Source organism: Antechinus flavipes, chromosome X (assembly GCF_016432865.1).
Source record: "Antechinus flavipes isolate AdamAnt ecotype Samford, QLD, Australia chromosome X, AdamAnt_v2, whole genome shotgun sequence".
Taxonomy (NCBI): domain Eukaryota; kingdom Metazoa; phylum Chordata; class Mammalia; order Dasyuromorphia; family Dasyuridae; genus Antechinus; species Antechinus flavipes.
This window is the reverse complement of record NC_067404.1, coordinates 82,167,113-82,188,261: the sequence shown is the minus strand read 5'-3', so window position 1 is coordinate 82,188,261 and position 21,149 is coordinate 82,167,113. Positions and strand designations below refer to the sequence as shown.

At 58.1% G+C, this 21,149-nt stretch overlaps 1 protein-coding gene across 7 annotated transcripts; it reads right to left on the bottom strand.

The window, feature by feature from the left end:
- Positions 1 to 216: 216 nt before the first annotated feature.
- On the bottom strand, positions 217 to 14,950 carry CITED1 (Cbp/p300 interacting transactivator with Glu/Asp rich carboxy-terminal domain 1). Of its 7 annotated transcripts, XR_007948749.1 has the most exons (5): positions 14,855 to 14,950; positions 13,991 to 14,108; positions 5,230 to 9,962; positions 1,316 to 1,394; positions 217 to 891 (listed from the first exon to the last, which is right to left on the bottom strand). XR_007948749.1 is itself a non-coding variant. In XM_051968328.1 (4 exons), the coding sequence occupies exon 4, from the start codon at positions 759 to 761 to the stop codon at positions 348 to 350; it is 414 nt and encodes a 137-aa protein (XP_051824288.1). In that variant the 5' UTR covers positions 762 to 891; positions 1,316 to 1,394; positions 13,991 to 14,108; positions 14,855 to 14,950; the 3' UTR covers positions 217 to 347. The 7 variants fall into 7 exon arrangements, 2 of the variants coding, with proteins under 2 accessions (XP_051824288.1, XP_051824289.1); XR_007948748.1 differs by lacking the exons at positions 5,230 to 9,962; positions 14,855 to 14,950 and adding an exon at positions 14,387 to 14,468; XR_007948751.1 differs by lacking the exons at positions 13,991 to 14,108; positions 14,855 to 14,950 and adding an exon at positions 11,423 to 13,073.
- Positions 14,951 to 21,149: the final 6,199 nt, after the last annotated feature.

Below are 21,149 nucleotides of genomic sequence, written 5' to 3'. Positions count from 1 at the left end.
CTTTCCGGAGACTTAGCTGAAGCCACAGGGGCCCTATCTGAACACAGTGCCTTCTGTTCTCCAAAGTGGGATGTGTCCCGCCCCCTCCCCCCCTTTTGGCCATCCACATCCCAGGGCCTTGCCTTCTTCCCCCCAGCCCCGATCCAGGCCTCCCCTTCAAGAGCACGAAGACTCCGAAAGAACTGGCTGGCCAGAGCTCTGGCCCGACAGCTGTGACACGGGTAAAATTGTTTTATTGATAATGAGCACAGGAGCTTGTCAAAAGGCTAGCTAAGCTGGGGCCCATCTCCATCCCGCTACCCGCAGTGGGTACGGCTGCCCCTCTGCCCCCTGGGATGCCCAGGACTTTAGCTGGGGGGCAGGTCGGTGGACAAGTCAAGGTCATCTTGGTCCAGCCAGAGCTCGGGTAGCTCACCAGCTTGGTCCAAGCCCAGCTCCATCACCAGGGACATGAGCAACTCCTCGTCTATGGGGTCAAAATCGAAGAGGTTGTTGAAGGCCTCGATAGAGGCCGTCTCTGACTCCACGGGCTCGTCCCCCTCCATCGGCCACGAGGGCAAGGCCATTTCCTCGTCTTGGGGCTCGGTGCTAGGCACCCCCTGGTACTGACTGTTAAGCTTCTGCAGCTGCATGCTGGCCACCAATGGGCCCTGTGTGCGCAGGCTGAAGGGGGTTACCGCAGGGGAAGGGGACTCTGCGGGTGGCAGTGGGATCCCTGAAGGGGCCACACGGGTTCCTTCGGGACTTTTGTTCCCATTCATTTCTGTTGGAGAAGTGGAGGCGTCTAGCCGTGTAACTTTTATACTCAGTTTGAACTGTGGACAGTTCTGTCCCCCTTTTATACTCAGTTTTGGACAGACCAGAGAGAGCTCATCTCTTGGAACCAGAACCCTAGGAGACAGAGAAAAAAAGTCGAGGACACACCTAGTCTAACCTCCCTTCACTCACATCCTAGTAGGCTCGGGACTCCACATCTACACTGAGCCCCGTGGTAGCCCTTTTCCGGGGAGAGAACTTCCACTCGGGCCCCACTTTCATCACTTTGGCCGCAACGGGAGCGGGCACGGCCCGAGTGACCTCTGCCGCCTCATCCGCTCACCCCGTGCGGACTCCCAGAGCTAGCTGTGCTCCCCACCGGGGGACTCACGTCCACCCCCACCCCGCATCTCGCCATCAGCTGCTTCCGCCCGTCTAGGACCGTCCACTAAACACTCGAAGTCTTCCCAGGACGTTCACCGTAGCGATTGTCTTCACCGGATCGTGACCCGAGGAAGAGGCCTTCCTGTTTCAGGGGAGTAAACGGGCCTTGACATACCTGTTTCATAGAGTCACGTAGCCCAGTGCCCTCATCAACTTGTGGCGGGCTACGGGAGGGGCAGCCTGGCAGTGGTCTCCTGCAAAGAGAAACTAGTCCCATGAAAGGAATTTTCAAAATGTGACGTTTCAACTATTCCTTGAGCACCTACTATGTGTCGGGCACTCTGCGAGAGCCATAGGGAGCACCCGTCTCATGGGGGCAAAGCGACGCGCAGCCAGAGAAACACAAAGTCTGGGTCCAGAGGGGTTTCTGCAGGACAGGGACAGGGCAGGCACTGAGAGGGGCAAGGAGGAGTTTCCCGGGATCCCAGCTCAGACTGAACTTTGAAGGGAGGTGGAGATTCAGTGAATCAAAGTGAGGGAAAAAGGCATTCCGGGCACGGGGGAGGCTCTGCAAAGGTGTGGAGGCAAGGAGATGGAACGTCCCACGTGGGGAACGGCAAACGGGGCAGCGGTGCTGGAGTGGAGAGTGACAGAATAAGAGAGAGAATGAGAAAGGACCTGCAAAGGAATGCTGGGTGGAGGCTGGCAAGTCAACAAAGCCATGATTAGCGGGCAGCGTGCTGAGGCCCCGGGTTACAAAGAAAAGCAAAAGCTGGAAAAAAACAAGAGGAAGGAAGGTGCTAGCATTAGGGGGATCGGGGAAGCCTTCCAGGAGGAGGAGTTTTAGCTGGGGCTTGAAGGAGGCCAGGAAGGTCAGTAGTTGGAGCAGAGAGGGAGAGCATTCCAGGCCTGGGGGGCACAGCCAGGGAGGAGGCCCAGGGCCAAGAGATGGAAGGGCCTGGAGGTAGACCAGCCAGGAGGCCAGGCTCACTGGTGTGGAGTGAGAGGCAACAGGGACAACATTAGACAACAGATCGGCCAGAGGGTGAGAATGAGGAATCCATTTAAGTCCATGGTTATGAGGCTAAGGGGCTGGCAGGATGGTGTTGCCCTCAACAGTGATAGGGAAGGGGGGGAGGCTGAAGGGCTGGCAGGATGGCGTTGCCCTCAACAGTGATTGATAGGGAAGGGGGGGAGGCTGAGGGGCTGGCAGGATGGCGTTGCCCTCAACAGTGATTGATAGAAAAGGGGGGGAGCCGAGGGGCTGGCAGGATGGTGTTGCCCTCAACAGTAATAGGGAAGCGGTGGGTTATAGGGAAAGAAAAAGGTCACGTTGGTTAAGATGTCCACTGGACCTCCAGTTTGATGTGTCCAATTGGCAGTGGAAGATGCAAGACTGGAGGTCACCACAGAGACTGGGACTGGAGAAGTCAATTTAAGAAGATCGCTAAATCCATGGGAGCAAAGGGGATCCCCAAGTGAAGCAGGACCAGGACAGAGCCCTGAGGGTACCCAAGACCAGTGGGTATGACCTAAGGAGGATCCAACAAAGGAGTCTGAGAGGGCATGGTCAGAGAGGGAGGAGCAGGCAGGGGTGGGGGGGGTCCCCAAAAACCTAGAGAGAAAAGGCTCTCTGGGACAGGAGGGTGATTGACAATGTCCAAAGATGCAGAAATGTCAAGGAGGACTAAGAAAAAGCACTTTTGGCAACTGGGAGATGGATGCTCGGTCATTTTGGAGAGAGCAGTTTGCGTGGGGTGATGGCGTTGGGAATCAGACCACAGGAAGTCAGGAAGAAGTGGAGGCGCCTCGTTATGGATGCCCTTCTCGAGCAGGTTAGCCGTAAACAGGAGGAGAGATCCAGCCGGGAAGCAGTGTAGACGGGGACGGAGGCCATCTCGTCACGTGAGATGGGGCCGAAGGAGAAGACACCTTAACGAGGGGAGATGAGCAAGAGGGGAGAAGAGGGTGAACGGGCTCCACTTTTTCAGTAAAATCGGAGCAGGTTCTCAGCTGAAGAGGTGGGAGAAGCTGTGGGAGATCTGAAGGAAGAAGAAACCCTTCCAGAAGGCCGCTGTGGAGAACGGATGAGAGTCAGTAAGGGAGCTGTTGGAAGATTGCCTTGCCCCAGTGAGGGCCCATCTGGGGTCCTGACCCTCCCGGCAGCCTCCCTACCCCAATGAATGAAAAGACCCTTACTGAGGGCCCTATTATTTGCCCAGCCAAGCTGTCCCTCCCCCTCCCCAGCTCTGGTGGTGATGGGACCTGCCAATTGCCCTGCAGCTGCCAAAGTACCCCACCACACACTCCCACTCCCGCCCCGGCCTCCTCTGCAGCCGTGAGACAAAGTTCTCACTGCCAAGGCCTTGCTTCAGTATCAGAAATAGATATGGTTTTATCAATGGCTAAAGATGTATGACCAGTGTCTGCTCCTGCCCCCTCCAGGCCCCCGGCCTTTTCTGGCTGGACGGCAGCTGAGCCCTCCTACATGGTCTGCACCCCCACAAAATGAGAGGGCACAGAGCAGGGCCGGGCCTCCCAACCTCACAGAGTGCCCGACACGGAGACAATTTTTCCTTGATGCTCTTTGCCTTTAGTCAGTCCTTGGGGATCTGATGCCTGACTTGGAGAGAGTAGAGAGCAGAGGAATGGGGAAGGTAATCCAAGCTTTCCGCTGGTCGACAGTAACAGACCCCCCCCCCCACTCCCCACAACTGCTAGCTGAATTGTCCCCACAAGCCATCCTGTCTGTGGACGTTTGCCCAGGCTAGCCCTCATGTCTGGGACACACTGCTTCCTCGCCTCTACCTTTCTATCTTCAAGAGTTTTTGTATTTCCTCAAAGTTCAGTTTGGGTGCTCCCTCTTCCTTGAAGCCCTCCTAGATTTCTCCAGGTAGTGGGGCTCTCTCCCTCCTCCAGTTCCTTGGCATTTTTTATCCACACAGTTGTTCTAGAACCTGCACAGCTTCCCCCCCACACACACACACACCTTGGAGTCTAGAAGACCTAGCTAGGTTCAAATCTTAGCTCTGGGAATTCCTAGCTTTGGGACTAAGTAACTCAGTTCTTCAGAGCCTCAGTTTCCTCCTCTGTAAAAACAGACAACAACTCCTAGGGCTGCTAGGAGGCTCCACTGAGGTTGCAAATGGAAAACTGTTCTCTCGTGCTAAGCATGGAGACAAAGATGCTTTGAGAGAAAAGCTCTGTTCGTGGGGTAATGAGATAAACCTTAGGCCAGGAAGACTCTGCCAGTGGATCACAAGTTCTAGCCGGTCTTACTGAACTGTAGAGACTGAGGAGTGAGGACTGAGCTGTACCAAGTGCAGAGAGAGACTCCGCACAGGGTTGACCACAAGGGGATGCATTTTAGAGCCTGGGCAGCCCATCGGCTAAATAGCAATCCCTATGAGGAGCTGGAGGGTGGGGCTCTGGGGAGAGCCGCCCAGATGACAATGGCCCAGTCCCCGCTCTAACGTTCAGCATCGGAGCTCTAGAGCCAAAAAGGCCCTCTGAGGTCATCCGGTCCGCCTCCCTCGTCTAACAAAGAGGGAAATGGAGGTGAAAGGGTCACACCCCATCGAGGCTCTGAAGTGGGGTTGGAACACAGATTAAATCAGTCCTGGTGTTTTAACTTCAAACAGCTCCCAGTGGCTGTCACACCCTGTTAAAATCAGCCCTGGAGGTCTTCAGGGAAGAGCTGTCCCCCAAGGCAATATTGAAGGCTTGGGGTCAAAGGTGGGCCTTGGGGTTTGGGACCACTTGTTTTCCAGAAGCACAGTCTTATACAGATACTCCCCCTTTCCTATGATCCGGCCGTTCCCCAAGTCACCGCTCCAACCCAGTTCTGCTTCTAGCTTCCCTAGGCAGAGTCCGGGATTTGCAATGAAGGCCATTAGTCCAGTGAGATCATATTCTTCCCTTCCTCCCTCCAAGCCCCTGCTCCCTCCCCCTTATTCCCAGTTGGCTCCAAAATAATCCTCCTTAGATTTTAAGGATCAGGGAAGAGCCAGCCCCCTCCACCTCACGGCACACAAATCTCCTTCAAGTCATCCATCCCCCTGCCTCTCCAAGGAAAGGGCCTCTGCTTACCTAGGGGCGTGCGCTCATCAAATAGCCACAAAGTCCACCATGTGAAGGGAGCGCCACAGGACGGCACTCTGAGCAGTAAGCGGCTTGGGAGGACTCTGACGAACTGACGCAGAGTGAAGGGAGCAGCGCCACCGGAACTGGCCGGCGGGGGAAAGGGAAGCCACGTGGCCAGACTCCCAAACACCAAGAACGTGCCCAGTGAAGATGAAGAAGTGGGAGTCCCTGACCTAGTTCTTCATCTCGGACTTCTTTGTTACAAGAGACAGTTGGGAACAGATACAATGTCACAGATATCAACAAAAGAACAACAAGAAAGCCTAAAAACAAGGCCACTGCCACACCCCCAGGAGGCCATGGGGGAGGATTGTGGGTTCAAGAAATAACACCACGTAACCCGAATGAACCGTTCACATTTCCAGAACACTTGAAGGTTTGCAAAGCCTTTTACAGACTCCAACTAGCTCTCTAACCATTTTGTAGGTGGGGAAACTGAGGCCCAAGGTGGCAAAGTGACCTTCTTGTACAAGGGGGAAGGGATTGGACTAGCTGGTCTTCAGATCTCGGCTTCCAGCACAATTTCCTGAATGAACCAGCCCTGGGCATCCGTCCCCACTTAGGGCAACGGGTGTATCTTGTTGAGCCAGAGGAGGGCTTGGCTGCTGCAGGAAGGACGCTAGTCGGCCCCTTCTGCAGGCCCACCTCTTTCCCTGCCTCTGGGCCAGACACAAGAACAGCCTGCCTTTTCAGCCTTGAATTAGAAGCCCTGCCCGGGCCTTGTTTGGGGCACAGGCCGACAGCAGCGACAAGCTGCTCAAATAAGGGAACCTGACCTCCTTGCCATGTGGTGGGTGGAATAAAAGGAGATGATGTCATGGCCCGGGCGGCTGAAGGCGGGGGATCGATCTCCAAGGCCACCTGGTCCCAGCAGCCCTCTCCAAGTTTACAGTGTCTCTGGCTTCGATGAGCAAAGGAAATCCCACCTTTGTGCAAACCCGCACCCGCACCCGCAAAGCCAGCCGGCTTCTCGGAGGCCCAGGTGCTCCGATAACCACGGGCGGCACGACACCCTACAGGTCAGCAATCAGCCGATGAATCCCTGCACACGTGTATCAGGCCCTAAGCTAGCTGGGGGGAATACGAGGAGGCCAGGCTTCCAGGCCCACCTCTGCCACCTATGTTTCTGTGCCTGCCGGTCACTCTAGAAGATCCCCAACAGTTGCTAGTCTAAATCTGGAGATGTCGTTTCTTCTTCCGGAGTTCCCTACCCCAGTGAAATCACAGAGGCCCGGAGAGGTCGCCCAACTCAGGGGATATTTATCCAAAATCTCTATTTAAAGGTCCCCTGGGCCAACGTTCTGCCTTGCCTTCCCTTCTGCCTCTACTGCACAAAGGGCCAAGTTCCAGTCACTCCCCATCTCAGGACATCTATCACAGGAGCAATCCCAGCTCTGGAGCTAAAGGGAGAGGAAATGACTAACCAGAGATGACACAGCTACCGAGTCCAGAGTTGCGATTGGCATTCTGGGCTTCTGGCTCCTCCACTTGCCAGTGAGACCCACTCCTCAGTTATACTATCAGAATAGGCCTAGGAGACCACCCAAGTGGGGGCAGTAATTGGGGAAAGGGGTGCCACGTTAGCCATGGGTTGGTGGCGGGACGTTTGAGTAACACTAGCTTGAGATCAAGGCCCCCCCGGTATCCTGCTCGTCTTTTTCCACCTTCAGAGGTTACGTCCTCACTTCGCCCCATTACCAATGTCCGTTTGCTCCCCCTCATGGCTCCACACCACTCGCACAGGTGACCTGCCCTCTACTTGGAGAATCTGTGAGAAGGCTCACAAATTACAATTTGGGCTCATCCCCCGGCTTACACCACAGCTGACCCCTCCTCTCGAGGTCGCCGTAGGAAAGAACGTCAATGGCTGATATTTTGTTGCCTCTTAGCTCTGCAGAGCACTTTGAAAACTTGAATCCTGGAGGGTAGATAGATGTCTTTACTATCCCCACTTCACAGAGAAGTCACACAGCTGGGTTGGTCCTTTCTCCCTGCCAGCCTTCCTTCCTCCTGCTCTGCCTGGCAGATTTCTCCCCAGAGTGCAAGATTGTATCAAAGCAAAAAAAGGCATCTAATAATACCATTTGGCTTTCTGAGCCTCAGCTCAGGGTGTTAGCACCAAGAGCGTGGCCGGGGATGGAGTATACCTAACATACCCAAGTACACAAGAGCTAGTGCATCCCTCACACGGCCATAGTCGGAAACACGTCGTCTCCCCAATTAGATCGTGAAGTCCTTGAGGGCGAGGACCATGTTTTTGCCTTGCTTAGTAACCCCAAGCACTTCACTTGGGGCCCGGCACTTAGCAGCCCCTTAACAAATGTGTCGGCTTTCTGGAGGGTTGCAAATCAAAGCAAAAGGGTTTGCAACTAAAAAAGAAAAAAGAAAGGAAAGACAAAACTCGGTTTCTGTACCTCCACCATCCTAGACAGACAGTCGCTACACTGCAGGAAGGAAAATAGCAGGAGAGATACACCCAGAAAGTCACAGAAAGGAGGCAGCAACAAGCCCCAGAGCCTCCGAGGGTCTACACAGAAGTTCACAAAGGGTGGGCCGGAGGCAAAGCGATATTGAGATCCCGGCATGTGAAAGGTGATTTGACCTCAGATACCACTCCCAGCTGGTTAGAATGGGCCCGGGGACTTGGGGTGACTCAAGAATGGCTCCGGAATTAGTGTGAATAATGACAACGGGGAAAGAAGAGGCAAGGAGAGAGTCCCGCTCTGTGAAGGAAGCAAGGACCACAGGGACTGGAATGAAAGGTCATGGCAGCCGAGAGAGAAGCGCCCCCATACCCGGGCCACGAGGCCCAAGAGGAAATCCACGAGGAGCCAAGGAAACGGAGAAGGAGCTTGGGAAGGAGATGTGATGTGAAATCCTAGCTCAGAACCGATATGCTCCAAGCTGCCCCTTCTGGATGGGGGAAGATGAGGCCCACAGAGAGAAGTAGGCGGCCTACTGAGGCCCATGGAGAGAAGCGGGCGGTCCATCACAGAGGGGAGGCTTTGACTCCAAGTGAAACCCATTGGGCTCTTCCAGCTAATCTGGCTCTCTTCTCCCTTCTTCCCTCATTTTCCCAGCTTCTCTTTTTTTCTCTCTAGCAATTGTTTTGACTTGTCAATGAGAATTAATCCTTGAAAAGGTGTAGAAACCAACAGAGGGCAATTCTCTTGTAGACTCTGGGGTGGGAATGATGGAGCAGCTTGGGAGAAGGACCCCTTATGTCTTTGAACTTGCACTGGAGAAGGGGGGGTGCATATAGACCGACCCTGGAAGAGTTCAAAAGGCAGATTTCAAAGAGTCCAGAAGATGAGGAGGCCAGATCTCTCGGCCTCCAGTTCAACAGGGGAAGTCAACCCAGGAGGAGTGGAAAGCTCTGCAGAAATAAAGCAAATCCAAGGAAGAGGAAAGGAACTTTAAAGAGCCCCATAGAACATGGAAGGGGGGCAGGCAACAGCGAAGCTTGGAGGGCAAAACTGTGGCCCAGTTCCGGAAGGATCACTTCAGGTGGGCCAAGACCCTTGAATAGGTTGAGGCCGGTAAGGAAAAGCCAAGTTATAAAAGGAGAAAAAAAATAAGGAAGGAAGGAGAGGCTTTTTGTGGGGAGGGGGCATGTGAGGGTGGGGCATGTGGAGGAGGGAGCCCTGGCACCCCAGACCAGGCTCAGTGATGACGCCCTTCTTCTGCTTCTGCTTTCTCTGCCAAGGAGAATGTTCTTTGTACTGGAAAGGACAGAACGAGCAGGGCTAACAGGCAGTTGGCATCTCAGATAAGGAGGGAGATAGTAGGAGAGCACTAGGGAAAAGAGGGGCAATGAATCACTCCAGAAATAAACAGAAGGGAGCAGAAAGGGGAATGAGGGGAAGCAGGGAGCTGTGGGGACCCGGTTTGGTCGGGTTCGGTCCGGACTCATCGTAGCATCACCAAGCCGGGGGAGTGAAGGAGAGGGGTTTCGGGAGCTGGGCACAGAGGGTCTGAATGCAAGTGGGCGATCCGTTTGGGAAGGCCCATGCCAGGTGTGCTAGAGCTCGGGAGCACAGGGTCCCGGCCCGTCCAGAACTCGGATCCATTTGTCACACTTCACTTCCCGTGGGCATGTGTGGGCTCTTTAGGAAAGCAGCGTTCTGTGTCGTGAACCTCGAGATCATCGGCAGACTCAAAGAACCAGAAAGAATCTTAAGGGAGCCTCTCCCTTCCATTTGTTCCCAAGTTCTGAATGTGCACAAGAACTCCCCCAGGCCAGTAACCATTTTGTTCCCTTTGGTCCTGAGGTTCATTCCTTCCCCTCTGCACCATGTGTCTGGATTTGGCTGCTATTGCAATGAGCAGCAACCTCCATCAAGATAATAACAGTGATAAATAGTGGTGACTTCTAAGCCGTCATTACAGACTAAGCTCATTAGCTTTTTTGTTTTAATTAGTCTAGATCAGCATTAGAGCTCAAGTACACCTGAGGGAAGCTCAGGTTCTTCAATGGACAAGGTGGGGAAAGGAGGAACAGGAGTTTCGAGCCCAGCTGAGAGAATGGTCCTTAAGAGGTTAATCCCCCTTGGAAGCGGGGGCCCTAGGAGAGTACCCCAGGCCTCTGGGTTCAGCCCGGTTCGGTTCGGTTCGGTTCTTCAGCGCTCCGGTAAGGCCCGGACGTCCTGCTGAGGAAATTTTGCCAGCGCCCAAGTGCCCTGAGGGAGAGTTCAAAAGAAGCTGCTGCGAGAGAGTGTGGGGCCAGATCTGATAAGATGAAGACACTCTCCCAGAGATCCACAGAGCGAACATTTGCATAAGTGAGGGAGCCTGCCCCGCACCTGCCAGCAGTTGGGCCTTAGAGGGGCAAGAGAGGGTAGGGATGGACCTTATTTGGGCCACATCTGGATGATCGGGGGCTTCTGGGAGCCACGTGTGGGCTGCCCCAAGAGGATTGAGGGATTGAAGGGGGGGAGGGGGAAATCTGGAAACAGATTGCTCTGATGGGGGTCTTTCCAGTGTTTGCAAGGCTGTTCATGGAAGGGGGGGAGGAAATCAGCCGTGCTCTAATTGGGCCCCCAGAGTGGGCCAAGGAGTGATGGGGCCAAGAGAAATTAGAGCAGGACAGGCTGGGGGGGGGTGTGGAGCAAATGAGCAAACCTTCCCAACAACGGAGCTGCCCCCAAGAATCAAAGGGTGGACAGTGTCACTGTGCTGACAGCTGCTTGGAACAGGGGCCCCGATGGACCTTAGGGCTGCTGAGCTTCTGTGACTCCCTGTGGCCTTTTGCCTAGGATCTGCTGCCCCCAAATCTCCCACAGTCTGATGCAGCCTTGGGGGGGCAGGGCCCTGATTATTGATGAGGGGTCCTTGCAGGGCCCAAGATCCACTTCACGGCTTCTAATGCCCAGAATGCATCTGGCCCTCCACGAAGCCTTCCTTTCCAAGATATTTCCAAAATAAGTGACTATGATTGCTGCCCCCCAAGTCCCTGAGGCTTTTGACCATGGCCCTCGCTGGCTGCCATTGAGTAAAGCGGATGAGAAGCAGCGGCAGGGAGAGAAGGAAGTAGAGGAGGAGCAGGAGGGTTGCCCTGGGCAGAAATTCTTCATCCCAAGTGAGGAGGGATGGGAGGGAAGGCAGGGGGGCGAGGAGGGATGGGAGGGAAGGCAGGGGGGCGAGGAGGGATGGGAGGGAAGGCAGGGGGGCGAGGAGGGATGGGAGGGAAGGCAGGGGGGCGAGGAGGGATGGGAGGGAAGGCAGGGGGGCGAAGAGGGATGGGAGGGAAGGCAAGGGTGGCGAGGGTTAGACTTGACCCCCAAGCCCGTTTAAGCTGTGGAAGCCTGCGCCAAAGGAGCTGCGGTGTCCGCGAGGCTCGGGGTCCCCGGCGGTAAAATGAAACCCTAACAGTGCCGCGGCTCCGAGCCAGGAAGGCCTGGATTCGAGTCCGGAAGCCCTGGATTCCAGTCGGGTTCTGGTCACAAAAGGGCCGGAGGGCCCCGAGCCGCTCAGTCGGCCCTCGAGGCAACGCGATCAGACTCTGCCTTCTCGTCAGTGGCAGGCCCTCTCTCGCTCTCTCGCAGGGATTACCTGACTCGGCCGAGCTCCCCGGCGGGAGCTCCATCCCACGCCACCCCCCCCCCCCCCCGGGAAGAGATCGGAGTCAGAAGGTCCTTACCTCGCGGAGCGGTCCCACAGAGGTGGCTCTTAGAAAACCAGAAGGCTCTCAACGCAGCGATCTAGTTTCTGGTGCTGGGGAGCTCACTACCTGAAGAGGCAGTCTCTACTGGAGGGCAGCTGGGACCGTTAGGAACGTCTTTCTTAGGCTGAGCCCGAGTCCCCACCCTCCTCCTCCTCCTCCTCCTTCCCTCTCCGCCCCTCTCCTTGCCTCTCCCCCTCCCCCGCCCCCGCCCCGGGCCCCGACCACTGGTCTCAGAGGCCGGCTTCTGCTCAGGGGAGCCTTGGTCGGCCAGAGCCCCGCGAGCGCCGCTGAAGGCGGGCCTCCTTCCCGGTAAAGGAGAGGGGCAGCAGTCGCTCAGGTCACCCCAGGCTCCCTCATTGCTCATGAGCCCCCTTATGACGGAAACACCGACCACCCAACCACCTCTTCCTCCTCTCTTCCCAGCTTTCTCTGCCCTCCCCCCAACCAGAAAGGCGAGCCAAAGGGCCGATGGGGGGGGGGGGAGGCACCTGAGCCAAAGGCTCGAACTCCCAGAGCTCCCCTTAACTGGCCGCGAGGATGGGGGTGGGGTGGGGTGGGGGCCGGGAGAAACCGCTGGGTCTCTCTCCATTAGAGAAAAGGAAACGCCTGGACCTGATTCAAGTCAAGAGATCAAATTATAATGACAATTAAATGACTAAGCCCACTCCGGAGAAGGCGAATTCCGAACTGGGCTTTTGGCTGGGTCCCATTAAGCGCCCGTTTGGGAACCGCCCCGCTGCGTGCGAGGCTCGCGCTCCGCGGGTACCGCGGCGAGAGCCAGCCGTGGCCGTGGCCCGCTGGGCTCTAGGATGTCGAGAGCAGGTGGAAAGGCCCTGGGACTGACGGGGGCGGGGGAGGGGGAGCCGGAGAGGTCGCCGGGGGTTCGCTGAGCCCCACCGACCGCTACAACCGGTGTGACACTTCGACCCCTGGGGCCAGGCTGCCGTTCCGGTAAACTGAGGCTAGGAATAACGCGACGACGCGCACATGAAGTCTAAGCAAATGAATCATGGCCGAGCTCGGGAATCAGCTCCTGGAAGAGGGGGCGCTCGGCTTCCAGCAGGAGCTTGGGGTGCGAACAAATAGAATAGAGGACCCTGAAAGGACTCGGAGAGAAGAGCCGCAGGCCCTGGAGGGCCGCGCCGAGGCACACCCCCGCCCGGGACAACTGAGAACCGCGGAGGCTTTTGAAGCCGTGATTGGCTCGGCTGCAGCCTAAGGACCCGGACTGCTCCTAATCTCGGAAGGGTGGCTTGGGGGTGAAGCGGGCCTCGGGGCCGGCTGCCGCTCCTTCTCTCCCCCCTCCCCTTAGCCCTCCTCTAGGCCTGAGAGCCCCAGGAATAGCTCAGCGCCTGCTGCTGCCCCGGCGTCTGCTTCCCAGGCAGAAAATAGTGCAGTTGGGAAGCCGGGAAGGACCCGGGCACTCCTCTCGTCTGCACGGCTATTTTATGGACGAGGAAACTGAGACCAGCAGAGGCCAAGTGACACACGCAGGGTCACGCAGCTGCGAAGTTCCATCTGGGAAACTCCGTTGCAGTCCTGCGTGACCCCGAGCGTGCTCTCCCCTCCACGGGACGCTATTTGTCTCAGTCAAAACCCGGGAGGTGCAGAGCTGAACTTCGGCGATTTCTGCCTTGGGGGGCGGGGGGGGGAGCGGGGGCCTTACAGCGAACAGCAAGCTCTCGGAGCGGACCTACCCCCCCTCCCCCCCGCCCAGCGCAGCAGCCAGTTTGCGATACGCAACGTCCCCCTTCGCGGGACTGCGGGCTCCCCTGGGGGCCCCCAGCCAGGCTCAGGGCCCCCCAACCCCCGCTGCTGGATGTCCGGACTCCCCCCGCCCCCAACCAGCAGCCTCTGCCCAGCTGAGTGACCTTAGCGAGGTCTCCTGCCTAGTCGAGGCTGTCACGTTCCCCCTCGGAAAAAAGGAGGCGGGAGGGGGGGGGCGCGGAGAGAATGGGAAGAGGTTTCCTAGGTAGAAGTGGCGGAGCGCCTGGGTTCGCTCGGAGGGACCTAGTCCGGGCTCGCGGAGCCCCGGGCCGCCGCCGAAGCGGCCACTCCCCCCGGGCCTCCGAGCCCCGCGGCCGAGGGATCTCTCGGTCTGCCTCCCTCGGCCTCCCTCGGCCTCCCTCGGCCTCCCCGGGCCTCCCTCGGTCTCGAGTGTCTCTATGTCTCTGGCTTTCTGTCTGTCCCGTTGCTTTTCAAGTTTGCGAACACGTGCGGCTCGGCTCCGGCCGGGCTGCAGGGGCAGCGGCGGCGGCGACGGCCAAGGACACCTCGGCCGAGGACTGGGGGAGGGGGAGCCGCGGGCCGTGCAGACCGTTTGCACTTGTTCGGCTTTCCTCCCGCGGAGCTCGCCGGGTCCCGGAGCGCAGACGCCAAGCGAGCGCTCGGGAAGCTAGGGGCGCGGGAGCCAAGCGGGTGCGGCTCACCGGCCGGCCGCCAGGCTTGCCGGCTGGCAGGGAGCGAGGGGGGTCTGGCTCCCGGTCCTTCGCCTCCCCTCCCCTCTTCCCCCCTCCTCTCCCCTCCCCGCCGGCCCCTGCTTACCTCCCCGTCCTTCCCAGGAGCGGCTTCGCAGCCTCTCGGACTGTCGAGCGGGCGGCGATGCCCGGGCGCTCCGCGGGGTCGCTCCCTGGCGAGCCGGACAAGCGGCGACAGCTCTCACCTGGATTTGGAAAGGGGACTCGGGTGAGGGGGGCGGGGCCGGCCTCGGCGGCCCCCGGCTGCTGCCCCCGCCTCGCCTCCTGCCCCGGCCGCCGGGCCAGCTGGCCCCGAGCCAGCCCGCGGGGAGCCAGCCCCCCGGGTTCCGTCTCGAGGGGATCCCGGGCGGCGCCGCACGTGGCCCCGGCTCGCGTCGGGCAGCGGCTCCCCTGCCGGGTGCCAAGTCCCCGGAGGCGGCGGCCGGGCCGTGGCAGCCCGGGCCAGCGCGAGCGGCTCACTTACAGGAGATCGGGCAGCTCGCGCACGGGCTGCTCCTGGCCTTCCGTGCGCCTCTCTGCGCCTATCTGCCTCGCCTCCCACTCCCGCTCCTGCCCGGCTAGCGCTCCTCCTGGCCCCTCCGCCTTGCCCCGCCTCCCCCGCCCGCCCTCCTCCCCAACATCCTTTCCTCCAGCACTAACCGGTGGCTGAGCCGGGTGGAAGTTCTGTCTCTCCCTCCCTCCCTCTTTCCCTGGCTTTCTTCTTCTCTCTCTTCCTTCCTTTTTCCTTCTTTCCCTTTTTCCTTCCTTCCTTCCCCCCTTTCTTCCTTCCTTCCTTCCTTCCCTCCCTCTTTCCTCCTTTCCTTCCTTTTTCCTTCCTTCCCTCTTTCCTTGCTTCCTTCTTTCCTTCCTTCCTTTCCTCCCTCCTTCTCTCTTTCTTCCTCCCCCCCCCCCAGCCGCAATAATGCTCTCCCTCCCCGTCCTCCCTCCTTACCCCCTGCTCAGGAGGCTGTGGCTGTAGCTGCCCAGTCCTAAGCGATGCCCCGCGGAGCAGAGCCTTTTATACCTAGGAGCAACTCTCCCGACCTTGGGGATGGGGCTCTTTCCTCCCGGATTGGGTGAGAGCGTCCCACGGGAGCCCGGGAGGGGCCAGAGCGCCGCGCGCCTGCCCCCACGAGGGCCCTGTTGGCCAGCTGGCCGGCCGCCCTCCCGCTGATCCGGGAGCTGGGGAGAGCCCAGCCTGGCCCCAGGACCACCGGCCCTGACACTGCCCTGAGCTAGCAGAGCTGCCGTGGCCAGGGCCAGAGGAAGATCAGGGTCTCAGCTGAGAGGGAAAGACCTGGGTGATGGGGACACGTTCAGAGTGTGTGTGTGTGTGTGTGTGTGTGTGTGTGTGTGTGTTACCCTGGGCACTGAGTGTGTGACACAACTTGCACGGGGCCACAGCCTTGGCTGACGAATTCTCCATAGGACAGACAGCTCTTTAGTGCCCCTGTGGGGACCCCAAATTAGGAAAGCGGGCTGCTTGATCTCCCCTCTGAAACCCAACATATAACCAGCTGGGATTTGAACTCGGGCCTTCCTCGCCTCCTGACTCTAGCCGGCAGGTCACGTTGCCTTTTGAGTCAAAGGGCATCGCTTAGACCCGTGGCAAGGCCAGAACGTCAGGGGCAGACCCAGCAAAAAAGCGAGCTCTGCCCTGGAGGGCTGTCCGGTCTTTGGGCTCCCACTAAACTCCAAGTTACAAGTAGTGTTAGAGCTCCCGCCCCCGCAAAGCCTGGAGCCTCCAGGCCCCTTCTTGGAGGCTCATCTCCACCGTGCTCCAGCCGCCCCGGGGGCAGCTCACCTTTGTTAAACAACCCAGAAGGGCATGAACCCCGAGAAGCTAAATTTAAACCTGAGCAGAAGGACACGAACCTTCATTTCAAACAGAGCAAGTCGTGGAATGAGACTCTAGCAGCAGCTTTTGGTTCACCCCAAACACCTCCCCTGATGGGGCTCCAGGTCCCCCCCCCCCAGGCTTCGCTGACTATGACTTCCTGCTGTGGCTAGCCAGTCCGAGGGGGTGCAAGGAGAGCATTCCTAGCCTCCGTGGCCCGAGGTTGGGTGGGAAACGAGGGAGGAAGCCCTCCGGCCCAACCCCTGGCCCAGAGAGAGCTGGGAGCCGGGGAGGCGGCAGGGGGTTTGTGGCCAGAGCGCTGGACTTGGAGGTGGCCCTGCCCCCCCCTGCCTTATTTGCCGTGTGACTGTGGGCCCCTCACCTCACCCTGGCCCAGAGCACTCTGAGCCTGGAAAGGACACATGGACTGGTGCTCCGGCCTGAGCAAACTGTGATTCAGGACCAAAAAAATCCCCAAAGTCCCTCTAACTGGACAGCGAGGGCAGAGGATGCTCCATATGGACAGAGACAGAGACAAACAGAAAGACAGAGAGACAGACAGACAGACACAGAAAAACAGAGGGACAGACAGACAGAAAGAGAGAAAAACACAGGGACAGAGACAGAGAGGCAGCTAGAGACAGAGAAAGACAGAGACAGAGATGCACAGTGCTTGCAAAGCTGAAAGACTTCTAGAAAGGTTGATTGTCCCGAGGACCAGAACTGGACCTGGGATTTCACTGCAACCAGGAGCTCCCTGGTCAGGGATCCCCTTCTCCCGAGGCAATTTGCCGTGTGTTCTGCATCTTTCAGGGCTGCTCCCAGCCCTGAGGGCGCCGGACTGGCCCAGAATCACCTAGCCAATGGGGATCAGGGGCCGAGATGGGACCTGGATCTCCCTGCTTCGAAGTCCACTCTACCCATCCCACCACATTCCTCCTCTCGGCTATTACTGTTTCTCCCCAGAGGGGCAGAGAGGACCCAAGTAGTGATGGGAAGCTGAGCTGCCCAAATGTCTGGGGGGGGGGGACCGCGAGGGAAGAGAAATCCGCCTGGTTTGACCGGACCCCAGCCTGGGGGTTCAGGGCACAATCCTCGGAACGGCAGAAGGGGGAGCTTGCGGAGCCCCAGAGCTCCCTGCTGGAGGGCAGGAAAAGCGAAGCTGCTCGCCCCGGCACTCGTCCGTGACCCGCAGAATGTGGCTTTGAAAGGGACAGACACAATGGAGGATTTCAAAGGAGGCAGTTCTATTGCAATTAGACGCCCTTGTTTTTCTCCATCCCAATTCTCAGCTCCTGGGTGATCTGTCAGGAGACTGCAAGCTAAGAATCCTTCTGGGGGAGCCATCCCAAATAGAACGGGCTGCTTGGAGAGGTGGTGAGCTCCCTGTCACTGCAGGGCTGTGAGTGGACATTAAATGCCCCATGCTCTGGACCTTTTGGTGTCCGTCATGGGAAAAGCTAGCTTGCTTGGAAAAGCTCCGGACTGATGGAGAGAGACAGAGACAGAGGGACAGACACAGAGAGACTCCCCTTTTGTCTTACAGCTGGAGCCTCCGGAAAGCTGCGGTGTGAGAGGCCTAACCTGGGAGCCTCGGCTCTAACCTGGGAGCCTCGGCTCTACCTGGGAGCCTCGGCTCTACCTGGGAGCCTCCGCCCTTCCCATCAGCACCGCCCAGAACAGGATCCCACTTAGTTGGTGGAAAGCAGCAGTAGACAGGCTAAGTGGGCTAAGAAGGGCTAAGTCCTTAAGCTTTGGGGGTGTCTTTCCGTCTGGAGCCTGCAGTAGTGTCAAGCCCTTGAAGGCAGGGCAGGCCTAGGAGTACATTCCACTTTCTCTCAGTAGCCCCAGGGGAAGGGAAATCCTCACCTCCTCAACATGGGCTAGACCGCTCCTTCTGCAAATCCTGATTTCCATAGCTCTTCGGCTGACATAAGAGACGCGTGGGGACAGAGCACCTCAGTTCCAAGCCTGGGGCTGTCATCCGTTAGCTGGGCACCTGCAGCCAAGTTCCTTGCCCTCTCTGAGCCTCAGCTTTCGCATCTGTAACTTAGCTCTCTAAGGTCGATGCCATTTTTTTACACTACCTGTGCCCCCGTGTTAGACTGGCAAGAGGGAGCTAGACTACACTGGGAGGTGTGTGTGGGGGACACACACACATTAACCAAGTCAGAGGCTTGGGATTCCAAACCCGACTCTGCCGCTTACCTGCCAGTGTGACCCGGGCCACTTCTCTCTGGCTTCAGTTTCCCTCTGAAAAACAAGGGGGCGACATTCGAGGGTCTCTGTGGTTTCTTCCAGCTTGGAATAACTAGGAAGGAACTTCTAAAGGGAAAAATGCGGTCCGTGAAAAGACTTTCCCGAGCAGCTAGGAATAACAAGGGGACGCACCGCAACAGCCCTTTAAGATTTGCAAAGCCTCTTGCTCCCACTCATCCTGGAAGGAAGGGACTCTGAGTATTTTATTCCCATCTTGCAGATAAAGCAACTGAGGCACTGCCAGGCCAAGCCACTTCCCCACATTCACAGGACTATTACCCACCTGAGTTGGGCTTGACCTCTGATGACTGATCGATGAACAGTAAGGGGGATCCCCCCAGGGTCCCTGGGTGTATTTGGGGAGTAAGGGATAAGAAGACTGGGGAAGAGAGGAAAAGGGAGAGGAGGAAGGAAGGAGGGAGAGAGGGAGACAGAGGGAGGAGGAGGAACTGCTTTGGGAAGATCCCTTTGACAGCTGAGCAGAGAATGGTCCCGACCATTCCAGAGAGTTCCACATCCCAGAGAGGGGGTGACCATTTTTAGTGGGGAGAGCCTGGAGGCGGTGCCTCCTCCCACCCCCCAGCAGCTACAGCAGTAGTCCGGACCTGAGGGGATGAGGGACTGCAGCAGGGGGGAGGGGAGCGTCCGAGAGGAGCAGGGGTAATACTAGCAGCCTTTGACCTCAGTCTGGAGAAGGAAGAAGAGGAAGAACAAGGAGATGCCCCTGCTCAAGGGCTCTCCAGTCATTCTTCCACTTTCTCTATATCCCCCGGGGGTCCAGCACTGGGCGCAGCACACAGTAGGACTTCAACGATGCTTGCCAACTTCTTGACGCTCCTGTTCTGAGAAGGCCTTGCCGTGCTGCGATTTTTCCATTGGGGAAATCGGCAAAAGTTCAGGGCGAAAGCGCCCTTCCAGGCCCAAATCCCTAAAATGGGGATGGAGACAGTGGAGCCCAGATTGACTGAAGAGGCTGGGGCTGGGGGCGGGGTGTTCGGGGGGGGATCCCGCTTTTCTCCAAAAGCTCTTGGCAGGACATCCAAGGGGAATGCTCCATTCTTCACCTAGATGGGAATGTTGGACTACAAAGCCCCCAGGAAGTTGGGATCGCACGTGGCTCGGGGAGTCCCCCACGTGGGACGCATTGCCACAGTCCGACTCCTTTTCCTCCGCCACCAACTGAGGAAAGAGAGGGTGACTTTTTTCTTCAGAGCCTCCCCTGCGTCACTACATCTCCTCAGCCCTCCCAGACAGCTGCTTAGTTAAGTGCACAAGCTCTATCACCCCAGGGGGAGGGATTCTCCTTTTATAAATCGAGCCGGGATAGGTAAGTCACAGATAGTCTCACATTCTCAGTTTAGTCGGAGTTAAAAGCATTCCAGGCCCTGCATATATCACCTTTTTTTTGGGGGGGAGAGTGGGGGGGCCTGGCTCTTCCAGTAACTCGATCCCTTGGATCCTTCTGCTTCACCCTTCTTTCCTGCTACAATCCCAGACCAGAGCTATTTCTGGATTTCTCTGGTTGCCAGCAAAGTCTCAGGCACCTCCTTAGCTCTCAAATGTTCTCCTCCCGATCCCTTGAACCCCGAGGTCCCCCCCGGGGGGATTTTGCCTGCCCTCTTCTTCTCCTACCAAATCTCCATGAATCTCAGGGCCTTCCGCATCTCAAGAACTTAAAAAAGTGTGAGCCACTTCCCGGGACACGGAGCCCTTGTTCTCTTGCAACGAGCCCGGGCTTCCTGGGAAACGGAGCCCTTTTCCCATCTTAGACTCGCCCGTCACAAATGTCTTGAATCGAATTGCTTTCCAAAGGGCTGACTTCCTGAGCCAAAGTGGGGGGCTTCTAAATCCACAGATGATTCGGGGAGGCGAGGGGGGGTTTGAGTATAGAGCTCGAGGCTCTGGGAAAAGGTGGAAGACTCCCCCCAGTCCGCCAAGCTACGGTCACTAGGTCGGCTTTGCGCAGAAGCCTGTGGCTCAGGGTTCAGAGGGATGTTGAAGGCCCCAGAGCTTCCAGGTGACTGCTCGCTCCCCGGGGACTAGTCTGCGCTTGACCCCAGGAGGGAGCTCTCCAAATCCAGGTCCACGGTCTGCTTGCTAAGTGGGCCTCTCGTCAGGGAAAAAAGCCCTTCTCTGGGGAATACAGTCCAAGCACAGCTCTCTCCCCTTTCTCCTACCCCGCACCTCCCCTACCTCTAAGAGCCCCCCCCCCCCAATATCTTGCCAGAGCGGCGATGAGAGTGGGCTTCCATTCACGTGGGAAATTTGGTGGCCACTGTCCCAAGCTCCCAGCGCTCCCCTCCCCGTCTGTCCCCAGCCGGGACTGTGGTGGTCGCTTAATCCCCGGGCGCCCTTCCTCTTCCCTCAGCGGCCCCGCCTGGCCCTGCTTCCTCCCCCCATTGGTCCGATCCCCAGGCCTCCACCCTCAGCCTCCTCAGCAGCTGCTTAGAAACCTCTCCGGTCCCGGGGTGTGCTTCCCCTCCCCGCTGGTCACACCTCGGAGGCCGCCCTGCCCCCTGTCCCCCAGCTGCCGCCCCCCCCCCCGCCCCCAACAGCAGCCAGAAACATCAGGACGGCGGGGGAAGGCTCCTCGCCCGGCTACGCCCCCCAGGAAGCTCTCCCCTCCACCTCCTCCTTGTCCCAGGTAGGGGAGTCACTGGATGGGAAACTGGAGGAACGGGGAGGGAGGGAGAAAAACAAGGAAAGGAAAAGAAATCAGATGAGGAGGACAAAGGCCCGAAGTGGGGGTGAGAATAAGCGAATGGCCATCTGGAAACAGACCCTGGCAGGGGAAGGGGGCGGGGTGGGGGGTGGGGGGGAAAGTTTGTATGTAAACTGGGATAAGAGATGTACTGACAGGTGCAGGGGGAACAGCTGCGGCCAGAGCCCATCCTGAGGGCTGGACAGGGAGGAATGGGTCCCAGGAGCGAGCAGGCGCAGGCCGCTTCCCTTCAAGGGCGGGGCGGCTTCTTGGGGGAGGGGGAGGGGCAGGGCCGCGGCAGGCCAGCGTGCCCATCGGCTCCTGGCCGCTCAGACCCTCCGGGGCCCAGGTGAGCTTTGCTCAAGGACGCTGGCTCGGGCCTCTCTCACATCCCCCTCCCTGTTTCCCAGCGGTCTCGGGGTCCCTCCAGCTGGCTATGGAGGCTCAGGT

Coding starts and splice junctions, on each gene's coding strand:
- CITED1 (XM_051968328.1), bottom strand. CDS start 761: ATGAATGGGAACAAAAGTCCCGAAGGAACCCGTGTGGCCCCTTCAGGG.